Below are 27,137 nucleotides of genomic sequence, written 5' to 3'. Positions count from 1 at the left end.
GAGATATAGAACGGCCATAATTTTACAGAATTTCATGACGCAAAAAATTTTCAACCCTTTATATCTTCTACATTTATAGATCTGTGCACAAAATAACTATAGTTTATAATTGACAAAAACGAAGTGTACAAGAGAACAAAATTTCATACGAATACGTGGTTCACAGTGGGAGATATAGGACGGCAATAATTTTACTGAATTTCATGACCCAAAAATTTTTTAACCCTTTATATCTTCTACATTTATAGATCTGTGCACAAAATAACTTTAGTTTATAATTGAGAAAAACAAAGTGTACAAGAGAACAAAATTTCATACGAATACGTGGTTCACAGTGGGAGATATAGAACGGCCATAATTTTACAGAATTTCATGACCCAAAAAATTTTCAACCCTTTATATCTTCTAAAATTATAGATCTGTGCACAACATAACTATAGTTTATAATTGACAAAAACAAAGTGTACAAGAGAACAAAATTTCAAACGAATACGTAATTCACAGTGGGAGATATAGGACGGCCATAATTTTACAGAATTTCATGACCCAAAAATTTTTCAACCCTTTATATCTTCTACATTTATAGATCTGTGCACAAAATAACTTTAGTTTATAATTGAGAAAAACAAAGTGTACAAGAGAACAAAATTTCATACGAATACGTGGTTCACAGTGGGAGATATAGAACGGCCATAATTTTACAGAATTTCATGACCCAAAAAATTTTCAACCCTTTATATCTTCTACATTTATAGATCTGTGCACAAAATAACTTTAGTTTATAATTGAGAAAAACAATGTGTACAAGAGAACAAAATTTCATACGAATACGTGGTTCACAGTGGGAGATATAGGACGGCAATAATTTTACTGAATTTCATGACCCAAAAATTTTTTAACCCTTTATATCTTCTACATTTATAGATCTGTGCACAAAAAAACTTCAGTTTATAATTGAGAAAAACAAAGTGTACAAGAGAACAAAATTTCATACGAATACGTGGTTCACAGTGGGAGATATAGAACGGCCATAATTTTACAGAATTTCATGACCCAAAAAATTTTCAACCCTTTATATCTTCTACATTTATAGATCTGTGCACAAAATAACTTTAGTTTATAATTGAGAAAAACAAAGTGTACAAGAGAACAAAATTTCATACGAATACGTGGTTCACAGTGGGAGATATAGAACGGCCATAATTTTACAGAATTTCATGACCCAAAAAATTTTCAACCCTTTATATCTTCTACATTTATAGATCTGTGCACAAAATAACTTTAATTTATAATTGAGAAAAACACAACCCTTTATATCTTCTACATTTATAGATCTGTGCACAAAATAACTTTAATTTATAATTGAGAAAAACAAAGTGTACAAGATGACAAAATTTCATACAAATACGTGGTTCACAGTGGGAGATATAGAACGGCCATAATTTTACAGAATTTCATGACCCATAAAATTTTCAACCCTTTATATCTTCTACATTTATAGATCTGTGCACAAAATAACTTTAGTTTATAATTGAGAAAAACAAAGTGTACAAGAGAACAAAATTTCATACGAATACGTGGTTCACAGTGGGAGATATAGAACAACCATAATTTTACAGAATTTCATGACCCAAAAATTTTTTAACCCTTTATATCTTCTACATTTATAGATCTGTGCACAAAATAACTTTAGTTTATAATTGAGAAAAACAAAGTGTACAAGAGAACAAAATTTCATACGAATACGTGGTTCACAGTGGGAGATATAGAACGGCCATAATTTTACAGAATTTCATGACCCAAAAAATTTTCAACCCTTTATATCTTCTACATTTATAGATCTGTGCACAAAATAACTTTAGTTTATAATTGAGAAAAACAAAGTGTACAAGAGAACAAAATTTCATACGAATACGTGGTTCACAGTGGGAGATATAGAACAACCATAATTTTACAGAATTTCATGACCCAAAAATTTTTCAACCCTTTATATCTTCTACATTTATAGATCTGTGCACAAAATAACTTTAGTTTATAATTGAGAAAAACAAAGTGTACAAGAGAACAAAATTTCATACGAATACGTGGTTCACAGTGGGAGATATAGGACGGCAATAATTTTACTGAATTTCATGACCCAAAAATTTTTTAACCCTTTATATCTTCTACATTTATAGATCTGTGCACAAAAAAACTTTAGTTTATAATTGAGAAAAACAAAGTGTACAAGAGAACAAAATTTCATACGAATACGTGGTTCACAGTGGGAGATATAGAACGGCCATAATTTTACAGAATTTCATGACCCAAAAAATTTTCAACCCTTTATATCTTCTACATTTATAGATCTGTGCACAAAATAACTTTAGTTTATAATTGAGAAAAACAAAGTGTACAAGAGAACAAAATTTCATACGAATACGTGGTTCACAGTGGGAGATATAGAACGGCCATAATTTTACAGAATTTCATTACCCAAAAAATTTTCAACCCTTTATATCTTCTACATTTATAGATCTGTGCACAAAATAACTTTAATTTATAATTGAGAAAAACACAACCCTTTATATCTTCTACATTTATAGATCTGTGCACAAAATAACTTTAATTTATAATTGAGAAAAACAAAGTGTACAAGATGACAAAATTTCATACGAATACGTGGTTCACAGTGGGAGATATAGAACGGCCATAATTTTACAGAATTTCATGACCCATAAAATTTTCAACCCTTTATATCTTCTACATTTATAGATCTGTGCACAAAATAACTTTAGTTTATAATTGAGGAAAACAAAGTGTACAAGAGAACAAAATTTCATACGAATACGTGGTTCACAGTGGGAGATATAGAACAACCATAATTTTACAGAATTTCATGACCCAAAAATTTTTTAACCCTTTATATCTTCTACATTTATAGATCTGTGCACAAAATAACTTTAGTTTATAATTGAGAAAAACAAAGTGTACAAGAGAACAAAATTTCATACGAATACGTGGTTCACAGTGGGAGATATAGAACGGCCATAATTTTACAGAATTTCATGACCCAAAAAATTTTCAACCCTTTATATCTTCTACATTTATAGATCTGTGCACAAAATAACTTTAGTTTATAATTGAGAAAAACAAAGTGTACAAGAGAACAAAATTTCATACGAATACGTGGTTCACAGTGGGAGATATAGAACAACCATAATTTTACAGAATTTCATGAACCAAAAATTTTTTAACCCTTTATATCTTCTACATTTATAGATCTGTGCACAAAATAACTTTAGTTTATAATTGAGAAAAACAAAGTGTACAAGAGAACAAAATTTCATACGAATACGTGGTTCACAGTGGGAGATATAGAACGGCCATAATTTTACAGAATTTCATGACCCAAAAAATTTTCAACCCTTTATATCTTCTACATTTATAGATCTGTGCACAAAATAACTTTAGTTTATAATTGAGAAAAACAAAGTGTACAAGAGAACAAAATTTCATACGAATACGTGGTTCACAGTGGGAGATATAGAACGGCCATAATTTTACAGAATTTCATGACCCAAAAAATTTTCAACCCTTTATATCTTCTACATTTATAGATCTGTGCACAAAATAACTTTAGTTTATAATTGAGAAAAACAAAGTGTACAAGAGGACAAAATTTCATACGAATACGTGGTTCACAGTGGGAGATATAGAACAACCATAATTTTACAGAATTTCATGAACCAAAAATTTTTTAACCCTTTATATCTTCTACATTTATAGATCTGTGCACAAAATAACTTTAGTTTATAATTGAGAAAAACAAAGTGTACAAGAGAACAAAATTTCATACGAATACGTGGTTCACAGTGGGAGATATAGAACGGCCATAATTTTACAGAATTTCATGACCCAAAAAATTTTCAACCCTTTATATCTTCTACATTTATAGATCTGTGCACAAAATAACTTTAGTTTATAATTGAGAAAAACAAAGTGTACAAGAGAACAAAATTTCATACGAATACGTGGTTCACAGTGGGAGATATAGAACGGCCATAATTTTACAGAATTTCATGACCCATAAAATTTTCAACCCTTTATATCTCCTACATTTATAGATCTGTGCACAAAATAACTTTAGTTTATAATTGAGAAAAACGAAGTGTACAAGAGAACAAAATTTCATACGAATACGTGGTTCACAGTGGGAGATATAGGACGGCAATAATTTTACTGAATTTCATGACCCAAAAAATTTTCAACCCTTTATATCTTCTACATTTATAGATTTGTGCACAAAATAACTTTAGTTTATAATTGAGAAAAACAAAGTGTACAAGAGAACAAAATTTCATACGAATACGTGGTTCACAGTGGGAGATATAGAACGGCCATAATTTTACAGAATTTCATGACCCAAAAAATTTTCAACCCTTTATATCTTTTACATTTATAGATCTGTGCACAAAATAACTTTAGTTTATAATTGAGAAAAACAAAGTGTACAAGAGAACAAAATTTCATACGAATACGTGGATCACAGTGGGAGATATAGAACGGCCATAATTTTACAGAATTTCATGACCCAAAAAATTTTCAACCCTTTATATCTTCTACATTTATAGATCTGTGCACAAAATAACTATAGTTTATAATTGACAAAAACGAAGTGTACAAGAGAACAAAATTTCATACGAATACGTGGTTCACAGTGGGAGATATAGGACGGCAATAATTTTACTGAATTTCATGACCCAAAAATTTTTTAACCCTTTATATCTTCTACATTTATAGATCTGTGCACAAAATAACTTTAGTTTATAATTGAGAAAAACAAAGTGTACAAGAGAACAAAATTTCATACGAATACGTGGTTCACAGTGGGAGATATAGAACGGCTATAATTTTACAGAATTTCATGACCCAAAAAATTTTCAACCCTTTATATCTTCTACATTTATAGATCTGTGCACAAAATAACTTTAGTTTATAATTGAGAAAAACAAAGTGTACAAGAGAACAAAATTTCATACGAATACGTGGTTCACAGTGGGAGATATAGAACGGCCATAATTTTACAGAATTTCATGACCCGAAAAATTTTCAACCCTTTATATCTTCTACATTTATAGATCTGTGCACAAAATAACTTTAATTTATAATTGAGAAAAACAAAGTGTACAAGATGACAAAATTTCATACGAATACGTGGTTCACAGTGGGAGATATAGAACGGCCATAATTTTACAGAATTTCATGACCCATAAAATTTTCAACCCTTTATATCTTCTACATTTATAGATCTGTGCACAAAATAATTTTAGTTTATAATTGAGAAAAACAAAGTGTACAAGAGAACAAAATTTCATACGAATACGTGGTTCACAGTGGGAGATATAGAACGGCCATAATTTTACAGAATTTCATGACCCAAAAAATTTTCAACCCTTTATATCTTCTACATTTATAGATCTGTGCACAAAATAACTTTAGTTTATAATTGAGAAAAACAAAGTGTACAAGAGAACAAAATTTCATACGAATACGTGGTTCACAGTGGGAGATATAGAACGGTTATAATTTTACAGAATTTCATGACCCATAAAATTTTCAACCCTTTATATCTCCTACATTTATAGATCTGTGCACAAAATAACTTTAGTTTATAATTGAGAAAAACGAAGTGTACAAGAGAACAAAATTTCATACGAATACGTGGTTCACAGTGGGAGATATAGAACAACCATAATTTTACAGAATTTCATGAACCAAAAATTTTTTAACCCTTTATATCTTCTACATTTATAGATCTGTGCACAAAATAACTTTAGTTTATAATTGAGAAAAACAAAGTGTACAAGAGAACAAAATTTCATACGAATACGTGGTTCACAGTGGGAGATATAGAACGGCTATAATTTTACAGAATTTCATGACCCAAAAAATTTTCAACCCTTTATATCTTCTACATTTATAGATCTGTGCACAAAATAACTTTAGTTTATAATTGAGAAAAACAAAGTGTACAAGAGAACAAAATTTCATACGAATACGTGGTTCACAGTGGGAGATATAGAACGGCCATAATTTTACAGAATTTCATGACCCGAAAAATTTTCAACCCTTTATATCTTCTACATTTATAGATCTGTGCACAAAATAACTTTAATTTATAATTGAGAAAAACAAAGTGTACAAGATGACAAAATTTCATACGAATACGTGGTTCACAGTGGGAGATATAGAACGGCCATAATTTTACAGAATTTCATGACCCATAAAATTTTCAACCCTTTATATCTTCTACATTTATAGATCTGTGCACAAAATAATTTTAGTTTATAATTGAGAAAAACAAAGTGTACAAGAGAACAAAATTTCATACGAATACGTGGTTCACAGTGGGAGATATAGAACGGCCATAATTTTACAGAATTTCATGACCCAAAAAATTTTCAACCCTTTATATCTTCTACATTTATAGATCTGTGCACAAAATAACTTTAGTTTATAATTGAGAAAAACAAAGTGTACAAGAGAACAAAATTTCATACGAATACGTGGTTCACAGTGGGAGATATAGAACGGTTATAATTTTACAGAATTTCATGACCCATAAAATTTTCAACCCTTTATATCTCCTACATTTATAGATCTGTGCACAAAATAACTTTAGTTTATAATTGAGAAAAACGAAGTGTACAAGAGAACAAAATTTCATACGAATACGTGGTTCACAGTGGGAGATATAGAACAACCATAATTTTACAGAATTTCATGAACCAAAAATTTTTTAACCCTTTATATCTTCTACATTTATAGATCTGTGCACAAAATAACTTTAGTTTATAATTGAGAAAAACAAAGTGTACAAGAGAACAAAATTTCATACGAATACGTGGTTCACAGTGGGAGATATAGAACGGCCATAATTTTACAGAATTTCATGACCCAAAAAATTTTCAACCCTTTATATCTTCTACATTTATAGATCTGTGCACAAAATAACTTTAGTTTATAATTGAGAAAAACAAAGTGTACAAGAGAACAAAATTTCATACGAATACGTGGTTCACAGTGGGAGATATAGAACGGCCATAATTTTACAGAATTTCATGACCCATAAAATTTTCAACCCTTTATATCTCCTACATTTATAGATCTGTGCACAAAATAACTTTAGTTTATAATTGAGAAAAACGAAGTGTACAAGAGAACAAAATTTCATACGAATACGTGGTTCACAGTGGGAGATATAGGACGGCAATAATTTTACTGAATTTCATGACCCAAAAAATTTTCAACCCTTTATATCTTCTACATTTATAGATTTGTGCACAAAATAACTTTAGTTTATAATTGAGAAAAACAAAGTGTACAAGAGAACAAAATTTCATACGAATACGTGGTTCACAGTGGGAGATATAGAACGGCCATAATTTTACAGAATTTCATGACCCAAAAAATTTTCAACCCTTTATATCTTTTACATTTATAGATCTGTGCACAAAATAACTTTAGTTTATAATTGAGAAAAACAAAGTGTACAAGAGAACAAAATTTCATACGAATACGTGGTTCACAGTGGGAGATATAGAACGGCCATAATTTTACAGAATTTCATGACCCAAAAAATTTTCAACCCTTTATATCTTCTACATTTATAGATCTGTGCACAAAATAACTATAGTTTATAATTGACAAAAACGAAGTGTACAAGAGAACAAAATTTCATACGAATACGTGGTTCACAGTGGGAGATATAGGACGGCAATAATTTTACTGAATTTCATGACCCAAAAATTTTTTAACCCTTTATATCTTCTACATTTATAGATCTGTGCACAAAATAACTTTAGTTTATAATTGAGAAAAACAAAGTGTACAAGAGAACGAAATTTCATACGAATACGTGGTTCACAGTGGGAGATATAGAACGGCTATAATTTTACAGAATTTCATGACCCAAAAAATTTTCAACCCTTTATATCTTCTACATTTATAGATCTGTGCACAAAATAACTTTAGTTTATAATTGAGAAAAACAAAGTGTACAAGAGAACAAAATTTCATACGAATACGTGGTTCACAGTGGGAGATATAGAACGGCCATAATTTTACAGAATTTCATGACCCGAAAAATTTTCAACCCTTTATATCTTCTACATTTATAGATCTGTGCACAAAATAACTTTAATTTATAATTGAGAAAAACAAAGTGTACAAGATGACAAAATTTCATACGAATACGTGGTTCACAGTGGGAGATATAGAACGGCCATAATTTTACAGAATTTCATGACCCATAAAATTTTCAACCCTTTATATCTTCTACATTTATAGATCTGTGCACAAAATAATTTTAGTTTATAATTGAGAAAAACAAAGTGTACAAGAGAACAAAATTTCATACGAATACGTGGTTCACAGTGGGAGATATAGAACGGCCATAATTTTACAGAATTTCATGACCCAAAAAATTTTCAACCCTTTATATCTTCTACATTTATAGATCTGTGCACAAAATAACTTTAGTTTATAATTGAGAAAAACAAAGTGTACAAGAGAACAAAATTTCATACGAATACGTGGTTCACAGTGGGAGATATAGAACGGTTATAATTTTACAGAATTTCATGACCCATAAAATTTTCAACCCTTTATATCTCCTACATTTATAGATCTGTGCACAAAATAACTTTAGTTTATAATTGAGAAAAACGAAGTGTACAAGAGAACAAAATTTCATACGAATACGTGGTTCACAGTGGGAGATATAGAACAACCATAATTTTACAGAATTTCATGAACCAAAAATTTTTTAACCCTTTATATCTTCTACATTTATAGATCTGTGCACAAAATAACTTTAGTTTATAATTGAGAAAAACAAAGTGTACAAGAGAACAAAATTTCATACGAATACGTGGTTCACAGTGGGAGATATAGAACGGCCATAATTTTACAGAATTTCATGACGCAAACAATTTTCAACCCTTTATATCTTCTACATTTATAGATCTGTGCACAAAATAACTTTAATTTATAATTGAGAAAAACAAAGTGTACAAGATGACAAAATTTCATACGAATACGTGGTTCACAGTGGGAGATATAGAACGGCCATAATTTTACAGAATTTCATGACCCAAAAAATTTTCAACCCTTTATATCTTCTACATTTATAGATCTGTGCACAAAATAACTTTAGTTTATAATTGAGAAAAACAAAGTGTACATGAGAACAAAATTTCATACGAATACGTGGTTCACAGTGGGAGATATAGAACGGCCATAATTTTACAGAATTTCATGACCCAAAAAATTTTCAACCCTTTATATCTTCTACATTTGTAGATCTGTGCACAAAATAACTTTAGTTTATAATTGAGAAAAACAATGTGTACAAGATGACAAAATTTCATACCAATACGTGTTTCACTGTGGGAGATATAGAACGGCCATAATTTTACAGAATTTCATGACCCAAAAAATTTTCAACCCTTTATATCTTCTACATTTATAGATCTGTGCACAAAACAACTTTAGTTTATAATTGAGAAAAACAATTGTACAAGAGAACAAAATTTCATATGAATACGTGGTTCAAAGTGGGAGATATAGAACGGTTATAATTTTACAGAATTTCATGACCCATAAAATTTTCAACCCTTTATATCTCCTACATTTATAGATCTGTGCACAAAATAACTTTAGTTTATAATTGAGAAAAACGAAGTGTACAAGAGAACAAAATTTCATACGAATACGTGGTTCACAGTGGGAGATATAGAACAACCATAATTTTACAGAATTTCATGAACCAAAAATTTTTTAACCCTTTATATCTTCTACATTTATAGATCTGTGCACAAAATAACTTTAGTTTATAATTGAGAAAAACAAAGTGTACAAGAGAACAAAATTTCATACGAATACGTGGTTCACAGTGGGAGATATAGAACGGCCATAATTTTACAGAATTTCATGACGCAAAAAATTTTCAACCCTTTATATCTTCTACATTTATAGATCTGTGCACAAAATAACTTTAATTTATAATTGAGAAAAACAAAGTGTACAAGATGACAAAATTTCATACGAATACGTGGTTCACAGTGGGAGATATAGAACGGCCATAATTTTACAGAATTTCATGACCCAAAAAATTTTCAACCCTTTATATCTTCTACATTTATAGATCTGTGCACAAAATAACTTTAGTTTATAATTGAGAAAAACAAAGTGTACATGAGAACAAAATTTCATACGAATACGTGGTTCACAGTGGGAGATATAGAACGGCCATAATTTTACAGAATTTCATGACCCAAAAAATTTTCAACCCTTTATATCTTCTACATTTGTAGATCTGTGCACAAAATAACTTTAGTTTATAATTGAGAAAAACAATGTGTACAAGATGACAAAATTTCATACCAATACGTGTTTCACTGTGGGAGATATAGAACGGCCATAATTTTACAGAATTTCATGACCCAAAAAATTTTCAACCCTTTATATCTTCTACATTTATAGATCTGTGCACAAAACAACTTTAGTTTATAATTGAGAAAAACAATTGTACAAGAGAACAAAATTTCATATGAATACGTGGTTCAAAGTGGGAGATATAGAACGGTTATAATTTTACAGAATTTCATGACCCATAAAATTTTCAACCCTTTATATCTCCTACATTTATAGATCTGTGAACAAAATAACTTTAGTTTATAATTGAGAAAAACGAAGTGTACAAGAGAACAAAATTTCATACGAATACGTGGTTCACAGTGGGAGATATAGAACAACCATAATTTTACAGAATTTCATGAACCAAAAATTTTTTAACCCTTTATATCTTCTACATTTATAGATCTGTGCACAAAATAACTTTAGTTTATAATTGAGAAAAACAAAGTGTACAAGTGAACAAAATTTCATACGAATACGTGGTTCACAGTGGGAGATATAGAACGGCCATAATTTTACAGAATTTCATGACCCAAAAAATTTTCAACCCTTTATATCTTCTACATTTATAGATCTGTGCACAAAATAACTTTAGTTTATAATTGAGAAAAACAAAGTGTACAAGAGAACAAAATTTCATACGAATACGTGGTTCACAGTGGGAGATATAGAACGGCCATAATTTTACAGAATTTCATGACGCAAAAAATTTTCAACCCTTTATATCTTCTACATTTATAGATCTGTGCACAAAATAACTTTAATTTATAATTGAGAAAAACAAAGTGTACAAGATGACAAAATTTCATACGAATACGTGGTTCACAGTGGGAGATATAGAACGGCCATAATTTTACAGAATTTCATGACCCAAAAAATTTTCAACCCCTTATATCTTCTACATTTATAGATCTGTGCACAAAATAACTTTAGTTTATAATTGAGAAAAACAAAGTGTACATGAGAACAAAATTTCATACGAATACGTGGTTCACAGTGGGAGATATAGAACGGCCATAATTTTACAGAATTTCATGACCCAAAAAATTTTCAACCCTTTATATCTTCTACATTTGTAGATCTGTGCACAAAATAACTTTAGTTTATAATTGAGAAAAACAATGTGTACAAGATGACGAAATTTCATACCAATACGTGTTTCACTGTGGGAGATATAGAACGGCCATAATTTTACAGAATTTCATGACCCAAAAAATTTTCAACCCTTTATATCTTCTTCATTTATAGATCTGTGCACAAAATAACTTTAGTTTATAATTGAGAAAAACAGAGTGTACAAGAGGACAAAATTTCATACGAATACGTGTTTCACTGTGGGAGATATAGAACGGCCATTATTTTACAGAATTTCATGACCCAAAAAATTTTCAACCCTTTATATCTTCTACTTTTTAGATTTGGGCACAAAATAACTTTACTTTATAATTGAGAAAAACAAAGTGTACAAGAGAACAAAATTTCTTACGAATACGTGATTCACAGTGGGAGATTTAGTACGGCCATAATTTTACAGAATTTCATGACCCAAAAAATTTTCAACCATTTATATCTTCTACATTTATAGATCTGTGCACAAAATAACTTTAGTTTATAATTGAGAAAAACAAAGTGTACAAGAGAACAAAATTTCATACGAATACGTGGTTCACAGTGGGAGATATAGAACGGCCATAATTTTACAGAATTTCATGACCCAAAAAATTTTCAACCCTTTATATCTTCTACATTTATAGATCTGTGCACAAAATAACTTTAATTTATAATTGAGAAAAACAAAGTGTACAAGATGACAAAATTTCATACGAATACGTGGTTCATAGTGGGAGATATAGAACGGCCATAATTTTACAGAATTTCATGACCCAAAAAATTTTCAACCCTTTATATCTTCTACATTTATAGATCTGTGCACAAAATAACTTTAGTTTATAATTGAGAAAAACAATAATAATAATAATAATAATAATAATAAGCCTTTATTTATAAAAGAAAAAATACAATAATAATACATACAAAAAAAAATATAAACAACTGACAGACCATACTCTTGGTCATACGACCGTCAGAGGGGTTGTCTGAATAAAATAAAAACATTTTTGCCTTTTTTGAAAAAATAAGATAAAATAAAATAAAAATAAAAATATAACCAAAATAATTAATTAATAATTAAATTCGCTAATTAGCTCAAATCTATATTTCCAGGCTTCTTTAGCGAAATTCACAAGGCTATTCCAGCATTTACCATTTAAGTAGTCTATAAATTCATTTTTAACTAATTTAGCTTTATTAAAATACTTTATCCTAAATTCAGCTAGTATAGGGCATATGGCCACAAAATGATAGATACTTTCTTCTCTATCCTCTAAGTTACACATAGAACAAAGTTTACTTTCATTCCCATACCTGTATTTATTAAGATAAAGCAGTTCGCCCCTAAGTTTAATAATCCAGCCAACAAAATTCATGTTTAATTTATTATTACTTATAACATTAATTTCAGAATTTAACATATTATATAAAATATGAGTCTGACTATTCTGCGCTAACTCTTTGTACCTATTCATTAATACATTTCTAATTTTCCCCAAAATTACATTTGTTTCTATCTTACTGCTCATAAAATCCGAAAGAGAGATATCAAACGTATTACACATTTTTTCCCAATCTTTGTAAATAAACACTTTTTTTTCAATAACTTCTCTCAAAAATAGATTGGGCCATCTATCTTCCGGTAATGACAAACACCTCCGTAGGTATTTCATGTGCAGTTTCAAGGTATACAGAAATGTGGGCATCACTCTAGTCTCAAGATATAGAATATAGTCAGGTGTATTTACTGGCAAATTAAACGTTCTTTTAATAAAAAATTTCAACAATATTTCCACCTCATTGTACCAAGCCGACCCCCACACCTGTGCCCCATAGCAAACTACAGCTCTACTCACCGAATTATAAATTTGCAACTTTGAGGAAAAAGGTACATCTTTATTAAATATTAAATTATTAAAAGAGTTAAGCGCATATTTGGCCTTCGGAATTCTGTCATTAAAATGCTTAACCAAAGATAACCTAGGAGTGAGCGTGATACCCAGATACCTATAAGAATTCACAATTTCAATTTTTGTATTATTATAATGCCATATTTCATTCCCTGCTGGTCTACCCCCATTTCTAAATACCATTATTTTTGATTTGCCTAAGTTTACTTTCAGATTCCATTGCTGACAATATTTACTAAAAGAATCAATCATTTGCTGTAATGCAATTTTATCAGTAGCAAGTAAAACGAGGTCATCCGCGTAAGCCAACTACTTGACCACAGTATTCTTAACCTGCACGCCGCCTTCAATATAATTTTCCAAATCAGCTATAAAAAGAGAAAATAAAAGGGGACTAAGCAGGCAACCCTGCTTTACACCCATATGAGTTTCAAAACATTCAGTTAGGCCATTTCGACACCATACTGCTGCTTTCGTATCTGTATACAAACTTCTTAACACCCGTATAACTTTACTAGACATACCCATTTCTAATAATTTATAGAATAATGCATGACGATCAATACTGTCAAAAGCTGCTGACAAGTCAATGAAAAACGCATAGACTTTTTTTCTTTTTATGTTTAACCTGATGCTGATTATGCTCATCAAATTCATGATATTATCTATGGTGGAATACGACCTACGGAAACCTGCCTGAAATTCCCCTATGACATTATTCACTTCCGCCCAAGCTGTTAATCTATTTAACAGAAGTCCTGTAAAAATTTTTCCGATCGTATTTGCGAAAGATATTCCCCGGTAATTACTAACCTCCTGCATGTTACCTTTTTTAAAAAGGGGAAAAATAATAGAGCTTTTAAAACATTCAGGTACACTTCCCTTTTCAAAAATCTTATTAAAAACTGATAATACTTTTTTTAAATAAATCTCAGGGGTATTTTTAAAATATTCATATGGAATACGATCTAAACCGGGTGCCTTATTATTTTTAGAATTTTGAAGAACACATAACAATTCTGAGAAATCAAATTCTGCATCAAGAAAATCATTTATTATATATGGTACGGCATAATTTATTCTGTCTGGGCTCAAGGGAGGATTTAATAGGTTTTTAAAATACTGAAACCATTCTGAAGGTAGAATATTTTTATCAAATTTAAAGCTATTGGTTCTAAATACGCGGGTCAGATTCCAAAATTCTTTTGAATCTCGAACACTTTTAAATTTATCAATTGTATTTTCAAGAAAATCCTTTCTTTTAGCTCTACATAATTTTTTATAATCCCTAGATACTTTTAAATACAAAATTTTAATGGTATTCGAATCAGTTTTACGAAAGATCTTTAATAAATTAAACATCCTAGAAGAAAAACAAAGTGTACATGAGAACAAAATTTCATACGAATACGTGGTTCACAGTGGGAGATATAGAACGGCCATAATTTTACAGAATTTCATGACCCAAAAAATTTTCAACCCTTTATATCTTCTACATTTGTAGATCTGTGCACAAAATAACTTTAGTTTATAATTGAGAAAAACAATGTGTACAAGATGACAAAATTTCATACCAATACGTGTTTCACTGTGGGAGATATAGAACGGCCATAATTTTACAGAATTTCATGACCCAAAAAATTTTCAACCCTTTATATCTTCTACATTTATAGATCTGTGCACAAAATAACTTTAGTTTATAATTGAGAAAAACAGAGTGTACAAGAGGACAAAATTTCATACGAATACGTGTTTCACTGTGGGAGATATAGAACGGCCATAATTTTACAGAATTTCATGACCCAAAAAATTTTCAACCCTTTATATCTTCTACATTTATAGATCTGTGCACAAAATAACTATAGTTTATAATTGAGAAAAACAAAGTGTACAAGAGAACAAAATTTCATACAAATACGTGGTTCACAGTGGGAGATATAGAACGGCCATAATTTTACAGAATTTCATGACCCAAAAAATTTTCAACCCTTTATATCTTCTACTTTTTTAGATTTGGGCACAAAATAACTTTACTTTATAATTGAGAAAAACAAAGTGTACAAGAGAACAAAATTTCATACGAATACGTGGTTCACAGTGGGAGATATAGAACGGCCATAATTTTACAGAATTTCATGACCCAAAAAATTTTCAACGATTTATATCTTCTACATTTATAGATCTGTGCACAAAATAACTTTAGTTTATAATTGAGAAAAAGAAAGTGTACAAGAGAACAAAATTTCATACGAATACGTGGTTCACAGTGGGAGATATAGAGCGGCCATAATTTTACAGAATTTCATGACCCAAAAAATTGTCAACCCTTCATATCTTCTACATTTATAGATCTGTGCACAAAATAACTATAGTTTATTATTGAGAAAAAGAAAGTGTACAAGAGAACAAAATTCCATATCAATACGTGGTTCACAGTGGGAGATATAGAACGGCCACAATTTTACAGAATTTCGTGACCCAAAAACTCGTGGTTATATCCACGGGACCAATCTGCGCTATCAAGTTTTTTAGATCCTTCTTTCTCCATTTAATTGTTTCGTGGAAGCCGTTGTTGCTAACATACTACATATTCTTTTCAACGACTGGGGACATGAATTAAGAAGGCGCCATCCCGCAACATTTCTTTTAATCCCAAGTCTTTGATTGGCCATTAGCTGCCAGGAATGGATTTCTGAATCAAAAAAATTGCTTGACAAACAGTCGTCACACTTTCCAGCATTTCGGTGGCCATCACGTCTCCATCTAGTATCAGTACAAACGTACTTTCTAATCTTGATCAGCCCACAAAGCTGGTCCAGCTCTCTCGCTTTGTAGTTGTTAAAAGTTCATCTTCATCTTCCTATTCAAGCAGATCCACAAGCTTTACCTGTTAATTCTTTATGAAATTCCATCTTTTACTTCTTTAAGTCTATTCTAGGTAAGGTACTCGTAAATGGATCTAATTTTGTGATAAAGTTCATGATCTCTATTGGCTTACCTCTAAAACTTCTGTGATTATAAAGCTTCTCTTTGAATCACCACATCTAACGGAGTCAAATTAAGCAAGCTCACCAAAAGCTGACGTAAGTGTGGACCACTTAGCATCTAAAATAAATCTCTACTCCTTAGGCGAGGAATTCACTGTTCAACTTCACTAATACTACGTACAAGCTACCAAATAACAGCAGCAAAGGTGTTGTTATTAACAAATTAAATGGGAGAATATGTTTGTTTTTTAAAGAAAAATTATAGCTGTTTTATGAAAAAAATATTTTCATACATTAAAACTGTCCGGTCGGGCAGTTGTATGTTATAAGGGTTGATCGTCAAAAACTGCACGAAAAAGCGTAACGTTGAAAAACACCAAAATTTGACAATTTGTTTCTCTTTTTCTATAATAGATACAATTCCCAAATTTTCTTTAAAATATAGGGCAAACCCTCCTTTATAACTATATTTTTTTTTGCAACAACTTAGATCTGATAGATTTTGAGAAAAAAGTTGCTGTAAATGAGCAAAAACGACTTTTTCAAAAATTGGTCTTGTTCTTGTTGTTGTTGTTACCTTTTTTGTAAACTGCTTAGCGCCTAAACTCGCGAACCAATTTTCATGAATAAGGTATCATTCAGTTCGGAATTTCAAGTAGATTTGCCTTTTGGGGGTCTCGACGCTGTACATCGAATGGGAGAGGAGTTAGCCCCCCTTTATGTAAGGCCTTCTCCAAAATTATTATCACTAATTACTCTGTAAATCTTGGCCCCGATTTTGATAAAATTTGGTAGGATGATAGGGTTAGGGCTCCCCTAGGTAATATTAAAGCGACGATCTGCTCTTACGCTTGTTAACGGAAAGTATAGCAATCGTTTCAAATTATCGACACGTGAATGAAATGTCATTCGAATCGTAATTTTGTACATTTATCACATAAAACTGTTTTAGAACAATGATTGAAAACTTTTACAAATGCCGAGATTTTTTTTAGAATCTATAAAATGTAATCAAGCAAGAAGTTTTGTAGTTAATCTAACATTTTATGTAATCATTACACATAACATAAACAAAAATATCGCTGCACGTCAATCTCTAAATGTATTTCTTCTTGATATGAAAAACTTTGCCTGACTAAAGTAATCAACATTTTGTTGGCAACAGTCAGTAATATGCAATTTTCTTTTATTCTTCGCAATATATACGGAACAAAATTATCTGATATGGTTTTTAGTTATATTTTAATTCATTTTATCGCTTTGAAGTATAATAATACGTATAAATTTTATTTATTTGTAGTGGGCTAGAGTGATTTTGTTGCTGCAATTCAACTTTACTTCAGTTCCAATCGTAGTAAATTAAAATTTCAAGAAAAATATTGAAGGCTCATTATCCCTGTAATTCAAAAACTTTTGGCGAATCATTTCTACTAATTTTTAATCAGCCCTATTTTCAATAAGATCCTCAGTGGCACCTTCTAATTAGAGCAACAGTTCTTGTCATGTCTGTTTATTTGGTCTTAAGGGAGTCTTTGCTCCTGGGCTACGTAAAAAAAGGTACGGATTTCTATATCGCCAAACCCTGAGTTCATATCAGCCCTTTGGTTTAGCACAATTCGTGCTGTCTACCGTTTACTTCTTTTCTTCTTGTGAGTGGTCTATCATCAACTGTCTGCACTACGTGACGTTTGTTCAGTCTTCAAATGACCCGAAGTAGGCTCTCCTACATAATTTATTATTACGTGATTTTGTGTTTTTTACAGCTCTATATCTTACGCGAGTTCTATACAGAAGCCAGTTACCGTTCGTACATCCTTCTTAGACAAGCATATCTTCAGCACTTTCATTTTGGTTTGCCATTATATCTTCCTTTCTTTAGAACCCATTGTTCATTCGTTCTTGTCACATCTCAAGATCATACTAATCCTTAAAGTGGATTTCTCAACCTTTTTCCTTTGTCGCGGCACACTTTTAACAATTTCAAAATTTGGCGGTACACTAACAATAAGATAAGTTTAAAAGTATTTTACTTATCCAAAATTCACTGTGTAAAATAGTTTATGTTTATTTTCAATTAAAATAAAATAATATGTACTACAAAAACTACAGTATATGTTTATTAAGGGATTAATTACAAGTTAATAATAAGAATACTTGGTTTTTTGTTTTCTTTTTTGGCATTGGTTTTCGCCATGCATATCACTCACCCTCCATTCTTACTTATAAATACATTCGCTTCACACATTCATCCCTCTACTACATATGTACAACTATTTACATAAACCTTACAACTAATGGATGGATCAGTACTCTATATTCCTGCCATCCTTATAGCTTAACCGAAATTAAAATCACGTAATCCTTCCGTAATCATTTTCTTGCATTCATTCTATAACTTTTAAATACATTCATATTTCATTGCTAGCTCTGCTATAGACTTAGCACATAAATGTTGGTGGAGAATATTATGTCTTCGTAGCGAAATGGTGCATCTAAATACTTGTATATGTCGTCGAACATTCGTTTCCTTTCTACCACATAACGTGGACATATCATTATTATACGAGTATGTTTGAAATCCTCCTCCTCATTGCAATCTACACAAAGAGGAGAGGACCTTTTTGTTGATCCTGTGAAGATACGATCCGCACACCGCGTGGTTCGCTCTCAGCCTGATTATTGTCGTAACAACCCATTTATTAGTGACAGTTCCCCTTAAAACCATGGTTGTCTAGGTAACTGATCTGCCATAGTTTTATAGAATCTTGCTTTATTACCATTACTGTAATCTGTCTGCCATTTTTGTAGTGCTGCTTTTCCAATTATACATTTGATATCGGTGTGTGGTACTTTATAATTAGCCATTTCCCCCACTATTGGTGGCTTTCTTTGCAAGTTCATCCAAAATTTCATTTTCTTTTATACCAAAATGACCCCTTACCCACAAAAAATTAATGCAGACATAAGAATACTTTTAATGAGCAATTTGAGCTTGATGTTTTTTGATAATTTCGTTTATATTTGATCGTATAAATGATAATGCTACTCACATATCGTCTTCTACATTTAATATTTAATTTTTATTGTATTCATTTCTAAACTTTCGCAGCACGCAAAATGAGAATCACTGCTCTAAAGTAAATCCTTCATTTGTTTCACACATTCATACTTGCAGCCGTAAGTTTTCGAAAATTTTATTTATTTCCAAAAAGAAAAAGAATTAAGCAGCTACTTCTGGCAACGGTTAAGAAATACATATTTAGTTTACTAGTATAAAATGCTAGCTGAGCCAGTTTGTACTATTAAAGTTGTCCTTTAAAAGAAATATAATAATATATTTTTGTGCATAACCAAGGTAACGTTGCCACAGATATTCAGCTTTCTAGATGGCGAAGAGGTACAAAAGAAGGCCCCTTCCTTAACCCTAAACTCTAACACTCACTCTACACGTCACATAACTCTCCTTTCTTAAGTGTCCAATTTTATAGCTATTTACAAAAGCAATTTGTCATGAAAACCATTACTGAAAGCAAAGAAGGTTTTTGTACTATGCACCATTTTTATTTGTGTTTATTGCCTTATATTTAAGAAGCATGTACGGATTATACCCCTAAATAGGGATAAAAATGTTATATGGATCAGGGTGGATGGGATTGTGCAAGCTTTTATACATGAGTATATGCGTAAAATAGGTAGGGTTAAAGTGAATTGAGGGCAGTAAAAAAAATAAAATAAATAAAGTGAGCAATGTTTTGTAAAAATACACACGGTAAAAATAGGAGCGTAGTAAAAAAAAAATGAGAAAGTTACAGACCAGATGGGAACCATCGGCCCATGTAGAAGTGCATACGTGCACGATGTAAAGTGAGCTGTGTCCAACCGTGCGGATGTACTCGGAGAATAGCCGGCTAAAGCGGCGGGGGGGGTCTCTGCAGAACGCCCACTGTTGTGTTCAACGGCAGTAATGAGGCTTAAAAAAAGGAAGAAGAAAAAAAATAACAAATTCAGATAACCACAATGCATTATAGCCCTTGTTGCATGGTGAAAAAGGGTGACATCCAGAAAACTGTGGCCATCGGAGGGGCAAAAACTGCAGTTCTAGAGTTTCTAAAAGAATGGTCCAGTACTAGTACGATTTCCTTGGAGCGCTGAAAGTATTTCAGCTTTAATGCATCTTGATGCTGCTAAGATGCATTAATAAATTCATTAAAGGGAATAAAATAAGAATATTAACATTTACGAAGCAGAGAGACTTCATAGTTACTGCATTAAGTTCTTATATTCAAAAAGAATTACAATTCTATATTGTCACCTTCAAAATAACTTCCTTCTTGAAGCCACACATGGCTGGAGACGTTTCTTCCACTCCTCATAGCAGTGCTCGAACTCCGATACTGGAATAGCCTTCAGCTGGTCGGTTACAGCCGTTTGAATGTTTTCGACTGTCCCAAAATGAGTTCCCTTGAAAAGATGACCCCCATTTTCTGGAAGTACGACCCAGAAACCAAGCGCCAGAGCATGGAGTGGCACACTTCAACCTCTCCAAGGCCCAAAAAAGCTAGGATGGCGATATCAAAGATCAAATGCGTGCTGATTGGTTTTTTCGATATCCAAGGAATCGTCCACAAAGAGTTTCTACCTCAAGGTCAAACGGTCAATCAACACTTTTACCGAGAGGTTCTTGAAAAACTTCGATAAAGGGTCATTCGTGTGAGACCAAACATCAAGAACAAGTGGGTGTTGCATCACAATAATGCTCCTTATCACACAGCAATTTCAGTCCTCCTTGTGACTTTTTTCTCTTCCCGAAGTTGGAAAAATCACCTCAAGGGAACTCATTTTGGGTCAGTCGAAAAACATTCAAACGGCTGTAACCGACCAGCTGAAGGCTATTCCAGTATCGGAGTTGGAGCACTGCTATGAGGAGTGGAAGAAACGTCCCCAGCGCTGCGTGGCTTCAGAAGGAAGTTATTTTGAAGGGTGACAATATAGAATTGTAATTCTTTTTGAATAAAAAAATTTAAAAAAACCAGTCTCATTTCTTAATTTACAGACCTCGTATCTCTCATCACTGTACACTTAACGCAAGTCACATTCAGTTATCATTGCATTATTGCTAGAAAGAAATAAACTTGTATGCAGCGCTCAAGCTACCCATAACTAATGGAAGCCACGAAGAAGAAAGTAGAGAAAGAGACACTCTTACCTCGTGGGAGTCATGGAGAAGAGAGAAGTGAAAGAGGCTGCAGAGCAACTATTCTTTTAAAAAAGATAGAGCTGATTATTTCCACCAATATATTGGTAATTTGAGCCATCAGAAGCCAACAGTAGCTCTGAGTAACCAATATGTTGGTTTCTTTCCAGCCCACGAAAACAATAATGGTTAATGTGCAAACAATACCACAAACACAATGAATAAATACTATATTTTGGCCGTGTAATATTTTTAGCCTTTAGAGAATTATTATTTACGAACAAATTTCACAATAACTCTTAGTCAGAGTATATTTACCCTCAATAGAAACTGAACATAATATTAACTCCCCTAAAAAATACCTCCTAAATATAATTTATCATTATTATCGACACCACTCCCATTTGGTAAAGTAATCGTTAAAAAAACGAACAAAAAAAAATCATTACAAACTTACCCCCTGATGACGTGATCTCGTCGGTTTGATCGAAACTTTGAGACTCACCTGAATAAACAAATCATATAATGAAATTTTATAAAGAAAATATATATAGATAAGTAACTGAAACCAAAATATTATAAATAATTTACATTTGTTTAAAACCAATATTTTTGTTCTCTTAAAATTTCTATTAAAAATATCTTCTTTTTTTTATAGTTAAAATAATGAAGTTAATTATTATTGAAGAAATTTGTCTGGTGTAGTACTAATTTTACTCACAATATAGCAATTAAGTCTTTACTTACTAACAAAGTAAAATTTGCACTTGATTTAACGACGTTTTGATCAAAGAATATCGATGAGGTACGATAGTTTAATAAAATGTTAGCGAAATTAGTTAAATATATATCTTGAAAGAAACTTTAAGTTAATAATAAATAAAAACTGAATATTGTACCTCGTAGATAGTAAAAATTTTGGTAATGTTATACACATATAACTACTTTTAAGGCCAAAGCTAAAATATACGAGGGTCGTTTGAAAAGTCTGTGCAAAAATAAAAACTACTTAATTTTTTGGGGTAAACCTTTTTTATTTTTCAACATAGTCTCCTTTTAGGCTTATACACTTCGTCCAACGCTGCTTTAGTTTGTTGATCCCTTCCGAATAATAGGATCTGTCCAAGTCTGAAAAATAGCCATTCGTTTCTGCAATCACCACCTCGTTTGAATAAAATCTTTTTCCCGCCAGCCATTTCTTCATATTGGGGAAGAAATAGTAGTCCGAGGGAGCCAAGTCTGGAGAATAGGGGGGATGTGAAACGAGTTGGAACCCTATTTCCATTAATTTTGCGACCACAACTGCTGAGGTGTGAGCTGGTGCGTTGTCGTGATGGAAAAGGACTTTTTTGTGGGCCAATCGTGGGCGTTTTTCTTGCAGCTCGGTTTTCAAACGGTCCAATAACGATGAATAATATGCACCGTTCCAGATAGTCGATGAGGATTATTCCTTGCGAATCCCAAAAGACAGTCGCCATAATCTTTCCGGCCGAAGTGAACGGTCTTCGCCTTTTTTGGCGCAGATTCCCCCTTGGTAACCCATTGTTTAGATTGTTCTTTGGTCTCAGGAGTGAAGTGATGTATCCATGTTTCATCCACAGTGACGAAACGACGCTTAAAGTCCAGCGGATTCTTCTGGAACAGCTGCAAACCGTCCTTGCAACACTTCACACGATTTCGTTTTTGGTCAAGCGTGAGCAATCGCGGCACCCATCTTGCGGATAGCTTTGTCATGTCCAAATGTTGATGCAAAATATTATGTACCCGTTCATTCGAGATGCCCACAGCACTAGCAATCTCACGCACCTTCACTCTTCTGTCATCCATCACCATATCATGGATTTTATCAATGATTTCTGGAGTAGTAACCTCAACAGGGCGTCCAGAACTTTCAGCGTCACACTTGTGCCCATATGGCCACTCCGAAAATTTTGAAACCACTTATAAACTGTTCTAATCGAAGGTGCAGAGTCACCATAATGTTTATCAAGCTTCTCTTTAGTCTCCTGAGGCGTTTTGTCTTTCATAAAGTAGTGTTTAATCAACACACGAAATTCTTTTTCGTCCATTTTTTGAAAATCACTCGACTTCCTCGATTCAAACGAATGCCAAACACAAAGAAATAGACCGATCTGGCTGAAACTTGGTGTTTGTTCTTCCAAGAGATGCTACTAACTAAACATAACCTCGATACGCGCCAGTAGTGCTATCTCTCTGACTTTGCACGGACTTTTCAAACGACCCTCGCCATAAAATACACCGGAAAAATGCCGAATTGGGTTCCAGTTCGTCTGGATTTCTACTTGTTTTTTCACTGTTACCTAGTTTGGAGGCCAAAGCCTAAATACAAAGGAAAATGTACACGAGTTTTTCTTGCAGATCTTCCCCAGCCTGTATGAAGCTAGAGTAAGTTTAAACTCGTTCATTTATTTTTTAAAAAATAATAATTTCATCCAAATTACAGTTATGAATAGAAAACACATAAAATAAAGCTACATTTTCATTAAAAATAAAATGTTAGTATGTGCTACTAATTTTTGCAAATTAGTACTATAATAATTTAGCTTTTATTGAATATTTTGAACGTATACATTTATGAATTAAGTAACATAGATAAAATGAAATATGCATAATTAGACATTTTGATGGTATAAACCCTCATTAGACGAAGATAATGTTTATTCTAGCCGCGAGGCTGTTATGGGGGCGTTAAGAAACAATGATAGGTTAACCTAATAAATAATTCAAACATTCCATATTTTACTAGCCACATATGTAATTATAAAATTCTATTTTTAGGAAACATTTGTACATTTCATACGGCCAGAGTATTGATCTAGGGCACTTCAGACTAATGTGGAATAAAATTTAATTCATGTACATATAACTGCTGAACCATTTACAGCTGTTTATGGTTATCAAAAGAAAAGATATCTTCAAAATTAAATCGTGAGATATTGTCACATATTACCAAGTCTAGCTATCCTAAAAGTAGATTAAGATATATTATGGTTAAAACTGTACGGCAAGACAATTGTACAAAATTAGATCGTCAAAAACTGCACGGAAAAGCGTAATGTTGAAAAATAACCATCTGTCACAGTGTTTTTCTCTCTTTTCGTATAAAAGATATAATTCCTAAGGTTTCTTTTAAATAAAGAATAATATTTTTCCATAAACGTTCACTAAATAGATTTCGAGAAAAAAGTTACCAAATAATGAGGAAAAAACGGCATTTTCTGAAATTGTCCTTGTTCTTGATAGAGGAGAAGGTGGTAATATGGGACAGACCTATTTTTTACCTTGTATATTTTGAACACTACAGAATTTAAAATCTACTCTGAAGTAAAATCATAGACATACAGTATTTGTCTTTGTAAATTTGGAGTCCTGAGTGGATTACATCAAGGAGTGTGTGGAGTTACACTGAAAAAAGTCTGTCGTGATGTCCATATTGGGTTTTCAGAAAGTGTGGTTGTAATATGGGACACACATAATAATTATAGTTAATGATCTTGTTTCTCCATGAATTGTAAAAAGTAAGCCTTAAATATGCCACAAAAACTATATTTTACACAATCATCGTACATTAAGGATAAAAATTAGGGTGTAATCAGTTTTCTTAGAGAAATGTCAAGACATGATTGGTGGACTGGGCACAAAAATCACAAACAAATCACACGCAGTGCATCCCATGTAAGCCCAACGACAACAAACAATGCACTCAATCCACATTTCTCCGGGCTTTGCTGAGTTCTTGAACTTTTCTCCGTAAAAAATGCAATTCGCATCTTCATTATCTGGGTGTCGAATTTGGTGAAGTGGACAAAAATCCGATTCACCTGATGAAACTGAAACATCAGAATCGTCTTCAGAATCTGTTTGTTTTGATAATAGGCGACGTAATGTTGACTTTGGGACCCTGAAGTGAAGTGCAGCTTCTCGAATACCAAGTTTTTTTCTCCCTTACAGTTTTAACAGCATCAACCATGTCCTTTTTCATCCCAATATTTACGTTTACCTTTCGGCGATGGTCCTAATTTTGTTCTAGGCATATCTTTTTAGGCCCTTTGTAGTACCCTGTAGAAAAAAACAAAAATTTATAAGACACTAGTTTCGTCTTCAGTGCCACTTTTCACACTTGTTCGGCAGACGATTAACGAGGTCGTTGTATGGGACAACGCTGTCCCATAATACCACCATACACTGCGTACAATATCATATTTTTCCCAATATACATTCATATTTGAAATCCATAATACTGGCAATTAAAACTCTCTACTTTCTACATTTTTAATGTCTAAGGGAAATTATTCTAACTTTCCTCGGTATTATAACCAAAAGCAAAGGAAAATCAACTTTAAGAAAACTTTTTTAGCATTGACAAAATCAACACGGTCCTCTCTTGTACAAAGCTGCCACTCGATTGGACGCGCTGCCTTCTGCAGCAGACAAAGCCTACCCCAAAGAGTAGTAAGGCACCAAAAACCAACAGATATCACTACTGGTTTCACAAAAACCAGTCCCAAATTCGAACCCCGTCCCTTATTACCACCTTCTCCTCTACCTTTTTCTTTGTAAACAACTTAGCGCCTAAAAGCGTGAACCGATTTTTATGAATGAAGCGTTGGTCGATTCGAAATATTAAAAACTAAAAGTTATTTGATGTTCTTTTAACATTATAATTTAATAAAAAATTGTAAATAAAGAAGTGATATAAAAAAATAAAAATAAGAAATTATCAAATAGGTAAAAATAAAAATGCAACTGGGTGGAAAATTAAGCTAATATTCCCAAAATCTTGAAATCAGCCTGTAACTTCTCAGGTTATCACTTCGATAAATTTTTAAACCAATAAAAACCACAAGGTCTAAAATATCCGCGTGTATTTGGAAATTTAAGGTCAAATAAAGATAAAGAACGCAATGCAATCTGTTGTAGTGCCCTTTCCGTGTCTGAATAACCTTTTAACATTTCCCCTTTTCCTCACATTTGGGTTCTCTCAAACCCCTAACACTATTTCCGCTGAAAAAAAACCCAGCAACAACTCGGCGTGCGTGCTACAACTTCCACTTTGAGTGGGATTTAGATCAACTAAACTCAATTTTCTGTTTTTACTAGTTTTGATTGGTTTGCAATTCACAAAGTCATTTATTAAAAGATTTAAAAGGGACTCAGAAATTGGTTTTAGATTGGTTATGAGGGAACCAAACATTCGATGATAGAAATCGGTAGCCATTATATATATATATATATATATATATATATATAAGTAAAAATAAAAATAAAATGAAGGCTTTTAGAATAAAGTAGCAGGACTATATATGTCTGCACTTATTGCCTTAGCTTGTAAACACTAGTCAAAAGGGTGGCAGAGTGAGTAATTGCGCGGGAATAATCGCCGCCGGTCACGCGGCTAGACATACTGGAGGCGGGAAAAAGAGGGCGGCACCAGGCACCAGCCACCTTGCTCGA

The 27,137-nt window shown here is 32.1% G+C and overlaps 1 protein-coding gene across 3 annotated transcripts in view; it reads right to left on the bottom strand.

The window, feature by feature from the left end:
• Window positions 1–27,137, bottom strand: part of LOC141458632 (neurotrimin-like) — a 747,333-nt gene that overhangs the window by 599,036 nt on the left and 121,160 nt on the right. For 2 of the 3 annotated variants that reach the window (XM_074136888.1, XM_074136886.1), the window contains exon 2: window positions 22,120–22,167. The exons of the other annotated variant lie outside the window; for it this stretch is intronic. In XM_074136888.1, coding sequence (XP_073992989.1) covers window positions 22,120–22,167 — 48 coding nt within the window. The remainder of the gene's footprint in view (window positions 1–22,119; window positions 22,168–27,137) is intronic. 3 annotated transcript variants of the gene reach the window in all.

Source organism: Rhodnius prolixus, unplaced genomic scaffold, assembly GCF_049639745.1.
Source record: "Rhodnius prolixus isolate KJV_2025 unplaced genomic scaffold, Rpr scaffold_5, whole genome shotgun sequence".
Classification (NCBI taxonomy): domain Eukaryota; kingdom Metazoa; phylum Arthropoda; class Insecta; order Hemiptera; family Reduviidae; genus Rhodnius; species Rhodnius prolixus.
Note: the sequence above shows the minus strand (reverse complement) of the source record. Positions and strands in the feature narration are given on the sequence as shown.